General features: G+C 50.5%; 1 protein-coding gene across 2 annotated transcripts; it reads right to left on the bottom strand.

Annotated features, from left to right (window-relative positions):
* Window positions 1-1,877: 1,877 nt before the first annotated feature.
* ik (IK cytokine) lies at window positions 1,878-18,370 on the bottom strand. 2 transcript variants are annotated; one of them, XR_011586717.1, is made up of 21 exons: window positions 18,234-18,370; window positions 15,405-15,471; window positions 14,927-15,019; window positions 14,783-14,842; window positions 14,455-14,622; window positions 14,027-14,141; window positions 13,803-13,873; window positions 12,592-12,638; window positions 12,319-12,482; window positions 12,069-12,177; window positions 11,958-11,997; window positions 11,677-11,881; window positions 11,469-11,487; window positions 10,964-11,047; window positions 10,102-10,183; window positions 9,914-9,971; window positions 8,790-8,878; window positions 8,148-8,256; window positions 6,695-6,729; window positions 2,008-2,111; window positions 1,878-1,964 (listed from the first exon to the last, which is right to left on the bottom strand). XR_011586717.1 is itself a non-coding variant. In XM_070856032.1 (20 exons), exons 1-20 carry the CDS (start codon window positions 18,241-18,243, stop codon window positions 2,084-2,086), a joined length of 1,653 nt encoding a protein of 550 aa, XP_070712133.1. In that variant the 5' UTR covers window positions 18,244-18,370; the 3' UTR covers window positions 1,878-2,083. The 2 variants fall into 2 exon arrangements, 1 of the variants encoding a protein (XP_070712133.1); XM_070856032.1 differs by having other exon boundaries at window positions 1,878-2,111.
* Window positions 18,371-18,792: the final 422 nt, after the last annotated feature.

Below are 18,792 nucleotides of genomic sequence, written 5' to 3'. Positions count from 1 at the left end.
CGTCACATGACTCACTGTGACCTGGGCTGGGGTCATGTGACCTGAGAGTTTAAAGACTCGCATGTTTGTTGAGAAAATAAAACGATCATATTTAAATCTGAAAAATGTTCTTGTTGATCATTAAATATGTAAAACATTGATTTCCTGCTTCTTCTTCCCATCGCCACACACACGCACGGCTGAAGCTTGAAGCGAATACGTACAGGATACATCTTCTCTACCTGAGCGCTACGGGGGTCTGAGGACAGAGTTAGAGGGTCACTACCCATGATCCTCTCTGTCCACATCCTGGTGTCTGAGTGACTGGTAGGTAGTAAAAGTGTTGGAACTGGTCCAGTAGATCACCTCAGAGTGTTATTCTAAGTGTGTGACAGCATCATGGAAAGGATCCCTACAGAGAGAGACCTGGAAGATCCTTTTGGTTTAACCACAAACAGCACACACACCAGACTACATTCACTAAAACAGGGATTTTAGAGCTGCTGCTCCATCAGTCAGTGTGTCTGTGTTACTGTGTGTTACACAGATATTGTGTTGGATCCAAACTAATTCTTTAAACCTTCTCAGTCACACAATAAACCAAACAAACTAAATGATGGAGGCAGCAGCACACCATCAACTGGAACTCTAAAATTATCATTTGTGTCACTGGAGTCTGGTAGCTATCGCTCTCCTCAAATACACCAGACTCCATTCACAAAACACCAAAGTCACACAATGAACCAAACAATCTGCACAAAACACAGGAGGATCTTCCAGGTCTCTCTCTGTAGGGATCCTTTCCATGATGCTGTCACACACTTAGAATAACACTCTGAGCCTGTCAGTGGATCAAACAAGCTCTTTTAGTGGACCTACTGTGATCAGGTGCAGTTGTCCCAAAGGATCACGTTGCAGCCATTGCAGCCCGTTTGGTGTCTGCTGGCTGAGGTGATCTACTGGACCAGTTCCAACACTTTTACTACCTACCAGTCACTCAGACACCAGGATGTGGACAGAGAGGATCATGGGTAGAAACAGGGGAGTGACCCTTTAAAAGGAGTCAGAAAACATTTTGACGATGTTGTTCGTTCCTAATTAGTTTTATTTCTTAAACTTGTTAAAACTTTTCCATCAGCAAACACTCAGATTGACAAACAGGAAGCATCACTGTTAGCATAGCAACATTAGCATCGTGGCTACAGGGGCTCAGATCAGTGCAGCGCCACCCAGAGGTCAGAGCAGGAAGATACAGCATGTGCTGCCTCTTCTTCTGTGGTTTTACGTCTAATCCATCATTAGGTCAACCGTCTCCCCTTGTTAAAGGTTCAGTTCAAATAGTTTCATGGCTTTGACAAAAACAAACGAGGTTGAAGTTCATAAACATTTAAAGTTTAAAGCTGAATATTAAATTTCAGACTTAACGTTTTACATAAACTCATCAAACATCAAGTTAAAAACTGTTGGAGCCACGGGGGGCGGAGCTGAGGCCTCGTTAGCATCTTCACAAACATCCAGATACATATTCATCAGTCCAGCTGTCCGTACACACACACACACACACACACACAAACACACACACACACACACAGGGCTGATTAGAAACACTCGTTAGCCTTGTTGGTGCTAATTAACAAGGAGGTGAGTCAGTCACAACAACAACATACACAAAGTTTGATCTTAACGAGCTCGACGACTCCTGAAACAACAGAAGCCCCTTAACGAGATCAAACACTAATTACCACACACACTCCGCCCACATTCATTAGCCTCTTAATTAATGAGTCCATCCAACGGATAAACAAAGTTCACGTCTGAATCTGACGAATCCTGGAAAACTGGACCCAGTTTAACTAAACTAACCAGATAAACTAGTCAAACTAACTATTTAAACCAGATAAAAGTTCAACTAGTGACACCACTTTTATTGATGATTCAGTTTTCACAGACAACAAAATCACTAACTAATCAATAACATCAGATATCTGGACCTAATCAATGACAGGTTCAGGTTTCTAGCAGACTGACTGAACGACTGGTTACTAAAGTCAACAACAGATAATCAGGGATCACCAGCCGGTGGAGCAGCCAGTCAGGGAGGTGTTCAGTATTTGGGCCTCTTGACGTCCACCCTGAAACACAAACACACAGTTTACTCACCGCTTCCTGCCTCCTGTCTGTCTGCCGTCTGCCTCCTGTCTGTCTGCCATCTGCCTGCCTCCTGTCTGTCTGCCGTCTGCCTCCTGTCTGTTTCCTGTCTGTCTGCTGTCTGCCTCCTGTCTGTTTCCTGTCTGTCTGCCATCTGCCTGCCTCCTGTCTGTCTGCTGTCTGCCTCCTGTCTGTTTCCTGTCTGTCTGCCATCTGCCTGCCTCCTGTCTGTCTGCCGTCTGCCTCCTGTCTGTCTGCCATCTGCCTGCCTCCTGTCTGTCTGCCGTCTGCCTCCTGTCTGTCTGCCGTCTGCCTCCTGTCTGTTTCCTGTCTGTCTGCCATCTGCCTGCCTCCTGTCTGTCTGCCGTCTGCCTCCTGTCTGTTTCCTGTCTGTCTGCTGTCTGCCTCCTGTCTGTTTCCTGTCTGTCTGCCATCTGCCTGCCTCCTGTCTGTTTCCTGTCTGTCTGCCATCTGCCTGCCTCCTGTCTGTCTGCCGTCTGCCTCCTGTCTGTCTGCCATCTGCCTGCCTCCTGTCTGTCTGTCGTCTGCCTCCTGTCTGTCTGCTGTCTGCCTCCTGTCTGTTTCCTGTCTGTCTGCCATCTGCCTGCCTCCTGTCTGTCTGCCGTCTGCCTCCTGTCTGTTTCCTGTCTGTCTGCCATCTGCCTGCCTCCTGTCTGTCTGCCGTCTGCCTCCTGTCTGTCTGCTGTCTGCCTCCTGTCTGTTTCCTGTCTGTCTGCCGTCTGCCTCCTGTCTGTTTCCTGTCTGTCTGCCGTCTGCCTCCTGTCTGTCTGCCATCTGCCTCCTGTCTGTCTGCCGTCTGCCTCCTGCCTGCCTCCTGTCTGTCTGCCGTCTGCCTCCTGTCTGTTTCCTGTCTGTCTGCCATCTGCCTGCCTCCTGTCTGTCTGCCGTCTGCCTCCTGTCTGTTTCCTGTCTGTCTGCCGTCTGCCTCCTGTCTGTTTCCTGTCTGTCTGCCATCTGCCTGCCTCCTGTCTGTCTGCCGTCTGCCTCCTGTCTGTCTGCCATCTGCCTGCCTCCTGTCTGTCTGCCGTCTGCCTCCTGTCTGTCTGCTGTCTGCCTCCTGTCTGTTTCCTGTCTGTCTGCCGTCTGCCTCCTGTCTGTTTCCTGTCTGTCTGCCGTCTGCCTCCTGTCTGTTTCCTGTCTGTCTGCCATCTGCCTCCTGTCTGTCTGCCGTCTGCCTCCTGCCTGCCTCCTGTCTGTCTGCCGTCTGCCTCCTGTCTGTTTCCTGTCTGTCTGCCATCTGCCTGCCTCCTGTCTGTCTGCCGTCTGCCTCCTGTCTGTCTGCTGTCTGCCTCCTGTCTGTTTCCTGTCTGTCTGCCGTCTGCCTCCTGTCTGTTTCCTGTCTGTCTGCCGTCTGCCTCCTGTCTGTTTCCTGTCTGTCTGCCATCTGCCTCCTGTCTGTCTGCCGTCTGCCTCCTGCCTGCCTCCTGTCTGTCTGCCGTCTGCCTCCTGTCTGTTTCCTGTCTGTCTGCCGTCTGCCTCCTGTCTGTTTCCTGTCTGTCTGCCATCTGCCTGCCTCCTGTCTGTCTGCCGTCTGCCTCCTGTCTGTTTCCTGTCTGTCTGCCGTCTGCCTCCTGTCTGTTTCCTGTCTGTCTGCCATCTGCCTGCCTCCTGTCTGTCTGCCGTCTGCCTCCTGTCTGTTTCCTGTCTGTCTGCCGTCTGCCTCCTGTCTGTTTCCTGTCTGTCTGCCATCTGCCTGCCTCCTGTCTGTCTGCCGTCTGCCTCCTGTCTGTTTCCTGTCTGTCTGCCGTCTGCCTCCTGTCTGTTTCCTGTCTGTCTGCCGTCTGCCTCCTGTCTGTTTCCTGTCTGTCTGCCATCTGCCTGCCTCCTGTCTGTCTGCCGTCTGCCTCCTGTCTGTTTCCTGTCTGTCTGCCATCTGCCTGCCTCCTGTCTGTCTGCCGTCTGCCTCCTGTCTGTTTCCTGTCTGTCTGCCGTCTGCCTCCTGTCTGTTTCCTGTCTGTCTGCCATCTGCCTGCCTCCTGTCTGTCTGCCGTCTGCCTCCTGTCTGTCTGCCGTCTGCCTCCTGTCTGTTTCCTGTCTGTCTGCCGTCTGCCTCCTGTCTGTTTCCTGTCTGTCTGCCATCTGCCTCCTGTCTGTTTCCTGTCTGTCTGCCGTCTGCCTCCTGTCTGTTTCCTGTCTGTCTGCCATCTGCCTGCCTCCTGTCTGTCTGCCGTCTGCCTCCTGTCTGTCTGCTGTCTGCCTCCTGTCTGTTTCCTGTCTGTCTGCCATCTGCCTGCCTCCTGTCTGTCTGCCGTCTGCCTCCTGTCTGTTTCCTGTCTGTCTGCCATCTGCCTGCCTCCTGTCTGTCTGCCGTCTGCCTCCTGTCTGTTTCCTGTCTGTCTGCCGTCTGCCTCCTGTCTGTTTCCTGTCTGTCTGCCATCTGCCTGCCTCCTGTCTGTCTGCCGTCTGCCTCCTGTCTGTTTCCTGTCTGTCTGCCATCTGCCTGCCTCCTGTCTGTCTGCCGTCTGCCTCCTGTCTGTTTCCTGTCTGTCTGCCGTCTGCCTCCTGTCTGTTTCCTGTCTGTCTGCCGTCTGCCTCCTGTCTGTTTCCTGTCTGTCTGCCATCTGCCTGCCTCCTGTCTGTCTGCCGTCTGCCTCCTGTCTGTTTCCTGTCTGTCTGCCATCTGCCTGCCTCCTGTCTGTCTGCCGTCTGCCTCCTGTCTGTTTCCTGTCTGTCTGCCATCTGCCTGCCTCCTGTCTGTCTGCCGTCTGCCTCCTGTCTGTTTCCTGTCTGTCTGCCGTCTACCTCCTGTCTGTTTCCTGTCTGTCTGCCATCTGCCTGCCTCCTGTCTGTTTCCTGTCTGTCTGCCGTCTACCTCCTGTCTGTTTCCCGTCTGTCTGCCATCTGTCTGTTTCCTGTCTGTCTGCCGTCTGCCTCCTGTCTGTTTCTTGTCTGTCTGCCGTCTGCCTCCTGTCTGTTTCCTGTCTGTCTGCCATCTGCCTGCCTCCTGTCTGTCTGCCGTCTGCCTCCTGTCTGTTTCCTGTCTGTCTGCCGTCTGCCTCCTGTCTGTTTCCTGTCTGTCTGCCGTCTGCCTCCTGTCTGTTTCCTGTCTGTCTGCCATCTGCCTGCCTCCTGTCTGTCTGCCGTCTGCCTCCTGTCTGTTTCCTGTCTGTCTGCCATCTGCCTGCCTCCTGTCTGTCTGCCGTCTGCCTCCTGTCTGTTTCCTGTCTGTCTGCCATCTGCCTGCCTCCTGTCTGTCTGCCGTCTGCCTCCTGTCTGTTTCCTGTCTGTCTGCCATCTGCCTGCCTCCTGTCTGTCTGCCTCCTGTCTGTCTGCCGTCTGCCTCCTGTCTGTTTCCTGTCTGTCTGCCGTCTACCTCCTGTCTGTTTCCTGTCTGTCTGCCATCTGCCTGCCTCCTGTCTGTTTCCTGTCTGTCTGCCATCTGCCTGCCTCCTGTCTGCCTCCTGTCTGTCTGCTTTCTACCTCCTGTCTGTTTCCCGTCTGTCTGCCATCTGTCTGTTTCCTGTCTGTCTGCCGTCTGCCTCCTGTCTGTTTCCTGTCTGTCTGCCATCTGCCTGCCTCCTGTCTGTCTGCCGTCTGCCTCCTGTCTGTTTCCTGTCTGTCTGCCGTCTGCCTCCTGTCTGTTTCCTGTCTGTCTGCCGTCTGCCTCCTGTCTGTTTCCTGTCTGTCTGCCGTCTGCCTCCTGTCTGTTTCCTGTCTGTCTGCCATCTGCCTGCCTCCTGTCTGTCTGCCGTCTGCCTCCTGTCTGTTTCCTGTCTGTCTGCCATCTGCCTGCCTCCTGTCTGTCTGCCGTCTGCCTCCTGTCTGTTTCCTGTCTGTCTGCCGTCTACCTCCTGTCTGTTTCCTGTCTGTCTGCCATCTGCCTGCCTCCTGTCTGTTTCCTGTCTGCCTCCTGTCTGTCTGCCATCTTCCTGCCTCCTGTCTGCCTCCTGTCTGTTTCCTGTCTGTCTGCCGTCTACCTCCTGTCTGTTTCCTGTCTGTCTGCCATCTGCCTGCCTCCTGTCTGTTTCCTGTCTGCCTCCTGTCTGTTTCCTGTCTGTCTGCCATCTTCCTGCCTCCTGTCTGCCTCCTGTCTGTTTCCTGTCTGTCTGCCGTCTACCTCCTGTCTGTTTCCCGTCTGTCTGCCATCTGTCTGTTTCCTGTCTGTCTGCCGTCTGCCTCCTGTCTGTTTCCTGTCTGTCTGCCGTCTGCCTTCTGTCTGTTTCCTGTCTGTCTGCCATCTGCCTGCCTCCTGTCTGTTTCCTGTCTGCCTCCTGTCTGTTTCCTGTCTGTCTGCCATCTTCCTGCCTCCTGTCTGCCTCCTGTCTGTTTCCTGTCTGTCTGCCGTCTACCTCCTGTCTGTTTCCCGTCTGTCTGCCATCTGTCTGTTTCCTGTCTGTCTGCCGTCTGCCTCCTGTCTGTTTCCTGTCTGTCTGCCGTCTGCCTCCTGTCTATTTCCTGTCTATCTGCCGTCAGCTTCCTACTTCCTGTCTATCTTCTGTCGGCTCCCTGTTTCCTGTCTGCCTCCTGCTCATTGTTACAACACTAGTACTGCCAGCTCTCCTCTGATTGGTTGAATGGATGATGACAGGAAACAGGAAGTACTCACCCATCAGCCTCCATCTTCTTCCTCTTCTCAATGATCTGTGACACAGAAAGAGACGTCAGCAGCAGCTGGTTACTGAGTGATAACAGCGTGACGTGTTTAGTCGTGTTCAGGTCGTGTTTAGTCGTGTTTAGTCGTGTTCAGGTCGTGTTTAGTCGTGTTCAGGTCGTATTTAGTCGTGTTCCGGTCGTGTTAAGTCGTGTTGCGGTCGTGTTAAGTCGTGTTGCGGTCGTGTTTAGTCGTGTTCAAGTCGTGTTTAGGTCGTGTTCGGTCGTGTTCAGGTCGTGTTCGGTGGTGTTCAGGTCGTGTTCGGTTGTGTTCAGGTCGTGTTTGGTCGTGTTCAGGTCGTGTTCGGTTGTGTTCAGGTGGTGTTCGGTTGTGTTCAGGTCGTGTTTGGTCGTGTTCAGGTCGTGTTCAGGTGTATTTAGTCGTGTTCAGGTCGTGTTTAGTCGTGTTCAGGTCGTGTTTAGTCGTGTTTGGGTCGTGTTCAGTTGTGTTTAGGTCGTGTTCAGTTGTGTTTAGGTCATGTTCAGTTGTGTTTAGTCGTGTTTGGGTCGTGTTCAGTTGTGTTTAGTCGTGTTTAGGTCGTGTTTAGTTGCGTTCAGGTCGTGTTTAGTTGCGTTCAGGTCGTGTTCAGTTGTGTTTAGTCGTGTTCAGGTCGTGTTTAGTCCTGTTCAGGTCGTGTTTAGTCGTGTTCAGGTCGTGTTCAAGTCGTGTTTAGTCGTGTTTAGTCGTGTTTAGTCGTGTTCAGGTCGTGTTTAGTCGTGTTCAGGTCGTGTTCAGGACGTGTTTAGGTCGTGTTCGGTCGTGTTCAGGTCGTGTTCGGTCGTGTTCAGGTCATGTTTAGTCGTGTTTAGTCGTGTTCGGTCGTGTTTAGTCATGTTTAGTTGTGTTCGGGTCGTGTTCAGTTGTGTTTAATCGTGTTTAGTTGTGTTCAGTGGTGTTTAGGTCGTGTTCGGGTCGTGTTCAGTTGTGTTTAGTTGTGTTCAGTCGTGTTCAGTCATGTTCAGGTCGTGTTCAGGTCGTGTTCAGTCGTGTTCAGTCATGTTCAGGTCATGTTCAGTCGTGTTCAGGTCGTGTTTAGTCGTGTTCAGGTCGTGTTCAGGTCGTGTTCAGTCGTGTTTAGTCGTGTTTAGTCGTGTTCAGGTCGTGTTCAGGTCGTGTTCAGTCGTGTTCAGTCGTGTTCAGGTCGTGTTTAGTCGTGTTCAGGTCGTGTTTAGTCGTGTTCAGGTCGTGTTTAGTCGTGTTTAGTCGTGTTCAGGTCGAGTTTAGTCGTGTTCAGGTCGAGTTTAGTCGTGTTCAGGTCGTGTTTAGTCGTGTTTAGTCGTGTTCAGGTCGAGTTTAGTCGTGTTCAGGTCGTGTTTGGGTCGTGTTCAGTTGTGTTTAGTCATGTTCAGGTTGTGTTCAGTCGTGTTCAGGTCGTGTTTAGTCGTGTTTCGTGGCGTGTTTGACTCACGGCGCTGATCTTCTTCCACTGGCGGTCCAGCTCTGCCTTCTCATTGGTCTCCTTGAAGCGGCGAGTCTTCCTGCCCTCAGACATCTTGATGCCATACTGGAAGGCGGCCCTGCAGGGACAAACTTTATCGTCAACACGCTCTGTTTCCAGTAGCAACATGATTATAGATTTAGCATTGATTATAAATTGATAATTAATCATCTTGTGTCCCATAAAGCTGGTAAATATGACGCATGTAGTCATTTATGTCCCGTTTCATTATCAGCTTCTACTTCTGCTATTTCTTCTTCTGTTCCTGCTGTCATTTGTTTCTGTTGATTTATTGCTGTTTAGGGTTAGGTCGTCTCGTCTCTCGGTTAATGTCTGTCGTTCTTTGTCTTCCTCCTTGTTGTTGAGACAAGTGTGTTTCCTTCTCCATGTCCATGTTGTCTGTCCACTTAATTAAAGCCGTCTTCCCTGCTGATGTTGGTCTGCTGTTCTCCAGCTCTCTCTTCATCTGTGCATCTTTACTATTCATTTCTCCGCCTCTGCTGTGTTTTATTACAGCCAGAATCTATGTTAGTGATGAAGAGGAGAAGTGAAGCAGGACACGCCTGGTGGCACCTGTCAGTCAGTGCTGAGGGATGAATGAAGCTCACGTACTTTGGCAGAGCCTCCTTGTTGTTCATGTAGTCTGAATATTCCTCCTGAGTGTCAAAGTCCCACCGACCCAACGGACCCTTCTTATTCCCCTGAAACACACACACACACACACACACATTAATAATATGGTCGCCAAAACAAGCAGAGCTGTTTCCATCATTAGCTGGTTTGTACCTGAAGAAAAGCTCCACACTCGGATTCACAGCTAAAACAATCAATCTTTCAATCATCATCAAACACAGATTCATTGAAGGGTCACTCCACTGTTTCTAACCCTGGATCCTGTTTGTGAATCTGAGCGTTCACTGATGGAATCTTTTAAGTTTTAGAAATAAAACCAATTAGGAACAACAACAACATCGTCAATAAAACTTTTCTGTGACTCGTTTTAAAGGGTCACTCCCCTGTTTCTCCCCCTGGTCCTCTGTGTCCTCATCCTGGTGTCTGAGTGACTGGTAGGTAGTAAAAGTGTTGGAACTGGTCCAGTAGATCACCTCAGCCAGCAGACACCAAACGGGCTGCAATGGCTGCAACGTGATCCTTTGGGACAACTGCACCTGATCACAGTAGGTCCACTAAAAGAGCTTGTTTGATCCACTGACAGGCTCAGAGTGTTATTCTAAGTGTGTGACAGCATCATGGAAAGGATCCCTACAGAGAGAGACCTGGAAGATCCTTTTGGTTTAACCACAAACAGCACACACACCAGACTACATTCACTAAAACAGGGATTTTAGAGCTGCTGCTCTGCTGCTGCCTCCATCAGTCAGTCTGAGCTATTGTGTGACTTTGGTGTTTTAAATGGTTAATGTTTCCAAAGTAGCAGTCCCCTGTTCTTAGAGGTACAATCCTTCTCCTCACCTACAAGGTTCTTAATGTTCAGACCCCATCATATCTTAAAGAGCTCATAGTACCGTACTACCCCACTAGAGCACTGTGCTCCCAGATCACTGTTCACTGTTGTGAATTGGCTGCTGTATAAATAAAGATTGAATGATTGAACATTTGGACCTTCATGTTGGCGTTAAAACAGCCTGTTTTCCAATGGAGGTTTTGAATCCGTGTTGAATTTATTGTCGGCAGGGTCACACAGAGCAGTGATGCATGCTGGGAGCTGTAGTTACCTGGTCCATCTTACTGTAGTCCACCTCTTCATCACTGTCCACAGCCAGGTCATCCATCCTAGACACACACACACACAGTTACAGGACCAATACATACATGAGTGAGTATTTATGTCTGTCTGTCTCTCTGGGTGTCTGTCTCTCTGTCTGTCTGTCTCTCTGGGTGTCTGTCTCTCTGGGTGTCTTACGTAGCAGGATAACACTCTGCGTATGAGTTCGATCCTCCAAAGAAATCTCCCAGCTGCTCTTTACCGTCTCTCCTGGAGCCAGTTCAGCCTGGTCAAGGATCCATACTGCAGTACTACTACACACAGTACTACTACTACTGCAGTACTACTACACACAGTACTACTACTACTGCAGTACTACTACACACAGTACTACTACTACTGCAGTACAGCTACACACAGTACTGCTCTAATGCAGTACTACTACACACAGTACTACTACTACTGCAGTACAGCTACACACAGTACTGCTCTAATGCAGTACTACTACACGCAGTATTGCTACTACTGCAGAACTACTACACACAGTACTAGTACTGCAGTACTGCTACTACTGCAGTACTGCTACTACTGCAGTACTATTGCACAGTACTGCTATTACTGCAGTACTACTACACACTACTACTACGACACACAGTACTAGTACACAGAGCACTTCTCTAATGCAGTACTAGTACACACAGCACTGCTCCTAATGCAGTACTAGTACACACAGCACTGCTCTAATGCAGTACTAGTACACACAGTACTGCTCTAATGCAGTACTAGCACACACAGCACTGATCTAATGCAGTACTAGTACACAGCACTGCTCTAATGCAGTACTAGCACACACAGCACTGATCTAATGCAGTACTAGTACACAGCACTGCTCTAATGCAGTACTAGTGCACACAGTACTGCTCTAATGCAGTACTAGTACACACAGCACTGATCTAACGCAGTACTAGTACACACAGTACTGCTCTAATGCAGTACTAGTACACACAGTACTGCTCTAATGCAGTACTAGTACACACAGTACTCCTGGGTGAAGGATATGGCTCCTGGCTCTGCCACTGGCTGCCTGCTGCTCCGGCAAACTTCTCATTGATCATTTTGATCTGATCTCTGACTGATCCCGGACCTGAGAGACAGACAGGCAGGGAGACAGAGAGACAGACAGACAGGCAGGGAGACAGAGAGAGAGACAGACAGACAGACAGGCAGGGAGACAGAGAGAGAGAGAGAGACAGACAGACAGGCAGGGAGAGAGACAGACAGACAGGCAGGGAGACAGAGAGAGAGACAGACAGACAGACAGGCAGGGAGACAGAGAGAGAGAGAGAGACAGACAGACAGGCAGGGAGACAGAGAGAGAGAGAGAGACAGACAGACAGGCAGGGAGACAGAGAGAGAGAGACAGACAGACAGGCAGGGAGAGAGACAGACAGACAGGCAGGGAGAGAGACAGACAGACAGGCAGGGAGACAGAGAGTTCCCTCGTTAGTGATTTCATCAGTTAACATTTGTTTAATGTTGAAGAGAAAATAACTGAAGTGATTTACCTGAATCCACCTCCAGGACCTGCAGACAGACAGACAGACAGTCACAGAGAGTGAGACACAGACAGACAGTTAGTTCCAGAAAACACTATACTATACTATAGTAGTACTATAGTATATATAGTATATATAGTACTATGGTACACTATAATACTATACTATACTATTAATACTTGTATCTGAAGTAATACCCCCCCCCCGTCTGTCTGACCTGGTGTTCGTCTCCTCGTGGTTTCTCGAAGTAGCTGTGTCTCCTCTTGCTCTCGTCCTCCCTGTCTCTCTCTCTCTCCCTGTCCCTCTCCCTCTCCCTCTCCCTGTCCCTGTCCCTGTCCCTGTCGCGGTGCCGGTCTTTGTCCCTGGGGGGTTTGGAGGCCGACCCGGTGGACAGGATGTAGTCCCCGATGTCGTCAAAGATGCTGAAACCACAGAGAGACGGCGGTGAGACGGAGCAGAGCGACGGAGCAGAGCGACCTCTGGACGCCGTGGACTCACCTCAGGTCTGCCTCGGGAGCCCTCTTCTCATCCAGCTTACCTACGGCACAGACACAGGGTCAGCCTCTCACCGGGGGGGGGGCTGTGTTAATAAAGGGGGGGGCACGTTACCTTTGTCCTTCTTCTTGATCTTCTTGTGTCGAGTTCCCTGTCGCAGGTACGACAGGATCTGAGTCAGCTTGGAGATGACGATGTCGTTAGTGGTCAGAGTGGTCTGAGCCTGAGAGACACAAGGGGACCAGATCAGATCAGATCAGACCAGACCAGACCAGACCAGACCAGACCAGACCAGACCAGAGATCAATGACACACCGACAAACAACGACCAGCTGCTGTCCAGGTGTGAGACAGGTGTCAGTACCTCCATGCTGGGACAGTCGGCCTTGCTGCGGATCAGTGTGGTCGGGATGTCGGTGTCGGTGAACTCGTCGTCCAGGTCGACCACGTACGCCATCCTGCCGGGCAGGAAGAGCTCGTTCCGCTCCACCTGGCCGGTCCTGAACACCACGCGGTAGATGTTCCTACCTGGGTGGTGGGGGGGGCTCTTTACTTCCTGGTACTGATAAAACCCTGTCACAGCTAGTAAACACAACTAACTAGTCTGACTAGTAACCCATAAGTAACCATGACTCACCAAGACGAGTCTTAAACTCAATCTTCTCCTCTGGCTCCACGTCCTTCCTGAAACACACAGACAGGCAGACAGACAGACAGGTCAGAGGGTCCAGTTCAGGCTGCTCTGCCATCAGACTCGTCTCTCTCTCTCCCTCCTCAGTGAGCTGAGGACTGATGCTCACTCTGCCTGCCTGTTCCAGCCTGTTTCAGCCTGTTCCAGCCTGTTCCAGCCTGTTCCGGCCTGTTCCGGCCTGTTCCAGACTGTTCTGGCCTGTTCCAGACTGTTCTGGCCTGTTTCAGACTGTTCTGGCCTGTTCTGGCCTGTTCCAGACTGTTCTGGCCTGTTTCAGACTGTTCCAGCCTGTTTCAGACTGTTCTGGCCTGTTCTGGCCTGTTCCAGACTGTTCTGGCCTGTTTCAGACTGTTCCGGCCTGTTTCACACTGTTCCGGCCTGTTCCAGCCTGTTTCAGACTGGTGGTCTGATGGTCTAATGGTCTAATGGTCTGATGGTCTGATGGTCTGATGGTCTAGTGGTCTGATGGTCTAGTGGTCTGATGGTCTGGTGGTCTAATGGTCTGGTGGTCTGGTGGTCTGATGGTCTGGTGGTCTGGTGGTCTGGTGGTCTAGTGGTCTGGTGGACTAATGGTCTGATGGTCTGGTGGTCTAATGGTCTGGTGGTCTGGTGGTCTGGTGGTCTGATGGTCTGGTGGTCTGGTGGTCTGATGGTCTGGTTGTCTGATGGTCTAATGGTCTGATGGTCTGGTGGTCTGGTAGTCTAATGGTCTGGTGGTCTGATGGTCTGGTGGTCTAATGGTCTGATGGTCTGATAGTCTGATGGTCTGATGGTCTAGTGGTCTGGTGGTCTAATGGTCTGATGGTCTGGTGGTCTAATGGTCTGGTGGTCTGATGGTCCGGTGGTCTGGTGGTCTGATGGTCTGGTTGTCTGATGGTCTAATGGTCTGATGGTCTGGTGGTCTGGTGGTCTGGTGGTCTAATGGTCTGATGGTCTGATAGTCTGGTGGTCTGATGGTCTGGTGGTCTGATGGTCTGATGGTCTGGTGGTCTGGTGGTCTGGTGGTCTAATGGTCTGATGGTCTGATGGTCTGATGGTCTGGTAGTCTGGTGGTCTGGTGGTCTGGTCCCTGATCTCTGCTCACCAAGCGCTAAAGGACTCATGTGGCTCAGACATGAGGTCACAGTGTGGTTCTGGAGCTTTCTACTGTGTCTTACTTTGCCTCCTTCTGGACCTTCTCCATCATGTCCTCCTCTTCCTTCTCCTTACTGGTGATCTCAGCTCTCACCTGGACACACACACACACACACACACACACACACAGTTACTACTACAAACAACTGAAGAAGCCAATTCAGAGGTGCAGCTACAGGTTAGCATCAATGCTAACACCTGTCATCAGAATGACACCAGGTGTTCTTCCTCATTCAGGTGGTCTCACCTTCTGCAGCAGAGCAAAGTCCAGACCTTTGACCAAGTGAGTGTGCTCCATGTCCCCCCCCAGGAACTTGGACTCCTGGATCAGCTGACGGCGCTTCTCCGCTGCCGACTTATCCCTGGAAACACACACACACACACTGAAACACACACTGATACACACACACACACACACTGATCCACGGTCTGCTGGTCTGAGCATTTTTTACACCTCAGCCATTGTTCCTTCAGCTCTATAATTAGCTGTACTGTTAGCTGTGCTAGCATTAGCAGCACTCAGCTGTAGTAAGCTGTACTAGCATTAGCAGCACTCAGCTGTAGTTAGCTGTACTGTTAGCTGTGCTAGCATTAGCAGCACTCAGCTGTAGTAAGCTGTACTAGCATTAGCAGCACTCAGCTATAGTTAGCTGTACTAGCATTAGCAGTACTCACGCCTCAGCGGTGGGTCCTACAGCTCTGTAATTAGCCGTTGTGCTAATCAGCTCGGTCTCTTCGTAGTCTTTGTTGACGCCGTCTCGCCTCTCTCTTGCTCTGTCTCTGTATTTCTCAGCCAACTCTCTCTCTCGCTCCATTTCCTGCTGCCGTAGCTTAGCATAGTAGCTGCAAGGGGAAAAACAACCAATAGTCAATAAAATGAATGGATAAACTGGAGCTCGGAATATTCTGAGCAAAAGAACTGAAGCTCCAGGTGGCGCTGTAGGGTCTGTGTTAGCATGCTAACTGCTAAAGCTAACAGGAGGGAGTTTCACAACACGCTCACCTCTTCTTCTTCCTTCTCCTTGCTGCAGGATCCTCGTCCTCGTTGTAGTCTCTTGGCATTCTGGGTAAAAATGCAAATGAATTACTTGCTTCATCATCACCATCCTCCTCATCCTCTGTCCCCCGGTGTGTTTCTGTCACTTACTCATGGTGTCTGGACTTGGAGGGCGGGGCCGAGGACGGCGTCGCCCTTGGTGTCATCAGCAGCTTCCTGAAGTCATCATTGGTCAGTTTGGACCTGAAGAGAGACACATGGTTAACACACACACACACACACACACACACTGAATAAACACACAACACACACACACACACACACACACACACACACACACACACACTGAATAAACACACAACACACACACACACACACACTGAATAAACACACAACACACACACACACACACACACACTAAATAAACACACACTACAGAATAAACAACACACACACACACACTAAATAAACACACAACACACACACACACACACACACACACTAAATAAACACACACTACAGAATAAACAACACACACACACACACTAAATAAACACACAACACACACACACACACACACTAAATAAACACACACTACAGAATAAACAACACACACACACACACTCACTGGGCAGCAGCTCGGTGGTCGTCCAGCTCGTGGCCCTCCGGGGCCAGGGGGTTGGAGTAGCTCTCAGCTGGAGGACGGAGGACATGTTGGTGAGTTTAATGGTTTAACTGACGCTGCTCAGACTTTACTGATCCTAGAAGGAGGGAGTTCTCCTTCTGAGGCCCATCTCTGACTCCACCCTCAGTAAAGTCTGTTCTCTCTGACTCCACCCTCAGTAAAGTCTGTTCTCTCTGACTCCACCCTCAGTAAAGTCTGTCCTCTGTGACTCCACCCTCAGTAAAGTCTGTTCTCTCTGACTCCACCCTCAGTAAAGTCTGTTCTCTGACTCCACCCTCAGTAAAGTCTGTTCTCTGACTCCACCCTCAGTAAAGTCTGTTCTCTGACTCCACCCTCAGTAAAGTCTGTTCTCTCTGACTCCACCCTCAGTAAAGTCTGTTCTCTGACTCCACCCTCAGTAAAGTCTGTTCTCTGACTCCACCCTCAGTAAAGTCTGTTCTCTGACTCCACCCTCAGTAAAGTCTGTTCTCTGACTCCACCCTCAGTAAAGTCTGTTCTCTCTGACTCCACCCTCAGTAAAGTCTGTTCTCTGACTCCACCCTCAGTAAAGTCTGTTCTCTCTGACTCCACCCTCAGTAAAGTCTGTTCTCTGACTCCACCCTCAGTGAAGTCTGTTCTCTCTGACTCCACCCTCAGTAAAGTCTGTCCTCTGTGACTCCACCCTCAGTAAAGTCTGTCCTCTCTGACTCCACCCTCAGTAAAGTCTGTTCTCTCTGACTCCACCCTCAGTAAAGTCTGTTCTCTGACTCCACCCTCAGTAAAGTCTGTCCTCTGTGACTCCACCCTCAGTAAAGTCTGTTCTCTCTGACTCCACCCTCAGTAAAGTCTGTTCTCTCTGACTCCACCCTCAGTAAAGTCTGTTCTCTCTGACTCCACCCTCAGTAAAGTCTGTTCTCTGACTCCACCCTCAGTAAAGTCTGTTCTCTGTGACTCCACCCTCAGTAAAGTCTGTTCTCTGTGACTCCACCCTCAGTAAAGTCTGTTCTCTCTGACTCCACCCTCAGTAAAGTCTGTTCTCTCTGACTCCACCCTCAGTAAAGTCTGTTCTCTGACTCCACCCTCAGTAAAGTCTGTTCTCTCTGACTCCACCCTCAGTAAAGTCTGTCCTCTGACTCCACCCTCAGTAAAGTCTGTCCTCTGTGACTCCACCCTCAGTAAAGTCTGTTCTCTCTGACTCCACCCTCAGTAAAGTCTGTCCTCTGACTCCACCCTCAGTAAGGTCTGTCCTCTGACTCCACCCTCAGTAAAGTCTGTCCTCTGACTCCACCCTCAGTAAAGTCTGTTCTCTCTGACTCCACCCTCAGTAAAGTCTGTTCTCTCTGACTCCACCCTCAGTAAAGTCTGTTCTCTCTGACTCCACCCTCAGTAAAGTCTGTTCTCTGACTCCACCCTCAGTAAAGTCTGTTCTCTGTGACTCCACCCTCAGTAAAGTCTGTCCTCTGACTCCACCCTCAGTAAAGTCTGTCCTCTGACTCCACCCTCAGTAAAGTCTGTTCTCTGACTCCACCCTCAGTAAAGTCTGTCCTCTGACTCCACCCTCAGTAAAGTCTGTCCTCTGACTCCACCCTCAGTAAAGTCTGTTCTCTCTGACTCCACCCTCAGTAAAGTCTGTTCTCTGACTCCACCCTCAGTAAAGTCTGTTCTCTCTGACTCCACCCTCAGTAAGGTCTGTTCTCTGTGACTCCACCCTCAGTAAAGTCTGTCCTCTGACTCCACCCTCAGTAAAGTCTGTCCTCTGACTCCACCCTCAGTAAAGTCTGTTCTCTCTGACTCCACCCTCAGTAAAGTCTGTCCTCTGTGACTCCACCCTCAGTAAGGTCTGTTCTCTGTGACTCCACCCTCAGTAAAGTCTGTCCTCTGACTCCACCCTCAGTAAGGTCTGTTCTCTGTGACTCCACCCTCAGTAAAGTCTGTCCTCTGTGACTCCACCCTCAGTAAAGTCTGTTCTCTGACTCCACCCTCAGTAAAGTCTGTCCTCTGACTCCACCCTCAGTAAAGTCTGTCCTCTGTGACTCCACCCTCAGTAAAGTCTGTCCTCTGACTCCACCCTCAGTAAAGTCTGTTCTCTGACTCCACCCTCAGTAAAGTCTGTCCTCTGACTCCACCCTCAGTAAAGTCTGTCCTCTGACTCCACCCTCAGTAAAGTCTGTCCTCTGACTCCACCCTCAGTAAAGTCTGTCCTCTGTGACTCCACCCTCAGTAAAGTCTGTCCTCTGACTCCACCCTCAGTAAGGTCTGTCCTCTGACTCCACCCTCAGTAAAGTCTGTCCTCTGACTCCACCCTCAGTAAAGTCTGTCCTCTGACTCCACCCTCAGTAAAGTCTGTCCTCTGTGACTCCACCCTCAGTAAAGTCTGTCCTCTGACTCCACCCTCAGTAAGGTCTGTCCTCTGACTCCACCCTCAGTAAAGTCTGTCCTCTGACTCCACCCTCAGTAAAGTCTGTCCTCTGACTCCACCCTCAGTAAGGTCAGTCTGTGCCTACTAGCTTTAAAGGGTCACCATGTGAACGGAGTTTGGTGTGATGTTCTCGGCTCGGAGCAGCTAAGCTAACGGAGCATCATAGAGAGATTCAACGTTTACACCGATAAAAACACGTCCGTCCGCCATTAATCACCGTTTTTAGTTCAACTTCTATCTTAATGACTTCTCATCGGGATTAAATTGTTTGTGTTGCCGTTAAGTCGGCTAGCATCGTGCTAACGCAGGCTAACATCCTGTTGGCGTGCTAACAGCCGCTCTGAATAACAGGCACTTCCGGAGCTCGGACTCACTTTCAGGCATCGTGGCGGGGCGTCGGTGCTCCTTTCCCCGGTAGACCGTCTGTTCCGTCCGGCGGAGACTAAAGCTGAACCTCACAGGGTTTGTTTATCTGCGCTGTTGGTCCGCAGCCCTCTTCGGTTGTGTTCTTCAGCGGAACTTCCCTCTGTTGTGATGTGCGTCATTTCCGTTTTACCGCCTGCTTCCGGTTCAGCGCCGCCTGCAGGCCGCGGGGAGAGACAGGTGAGCTTACTGCTGCAGTGCCCCCCGCAGGTGAGCAGGGGCACTGCAACAGGTTCTCCAGGACCAGCTGGTGCTGGTGCAGACTGAAGGTCGTTTCCTGTTCTGTGAGGAGTCTTTTCAAAGTAAAGGTCTGATTTTCTGTGAATGTATTTATGGTGGAATTAATATAAAGTATCAATCCACTAAAAACAACTAAGTGTCAGAGTTCATCTTGTTTTTAAAGGCGTCTGTGCAGCGAAACCCAAACAGACCACCTTGAACCACCAGGGAAAGCATGGGAGCCTCCTTAAAACTCATTCAGACCACCTTAATGGCCCACAGAGAATAAAG

Source organism: Pempheris klunzingeri, unplaced genomic scaffold (assembly GCF_042242105.1).
Source record: "Pempheris klunzingeri isolate RE-2024b unplaced genomic scaffold, fPemKlu1.hap1 Scaffold_50, whole genome shotgun sequence".
In the NCBI taxonomy this organism is placed as follows: domain Eukaryota; kingdom Metazoa; phylum Chordata; class Actinopteri; order Acropomatiformes; family Pempheridae; genus Pempheris; species Pempheris klunzingeri.
Note: the sequence above shows the minus strand (reverse complement) of the source record. Positions and strands in the feature narration are given on the sequence as shown.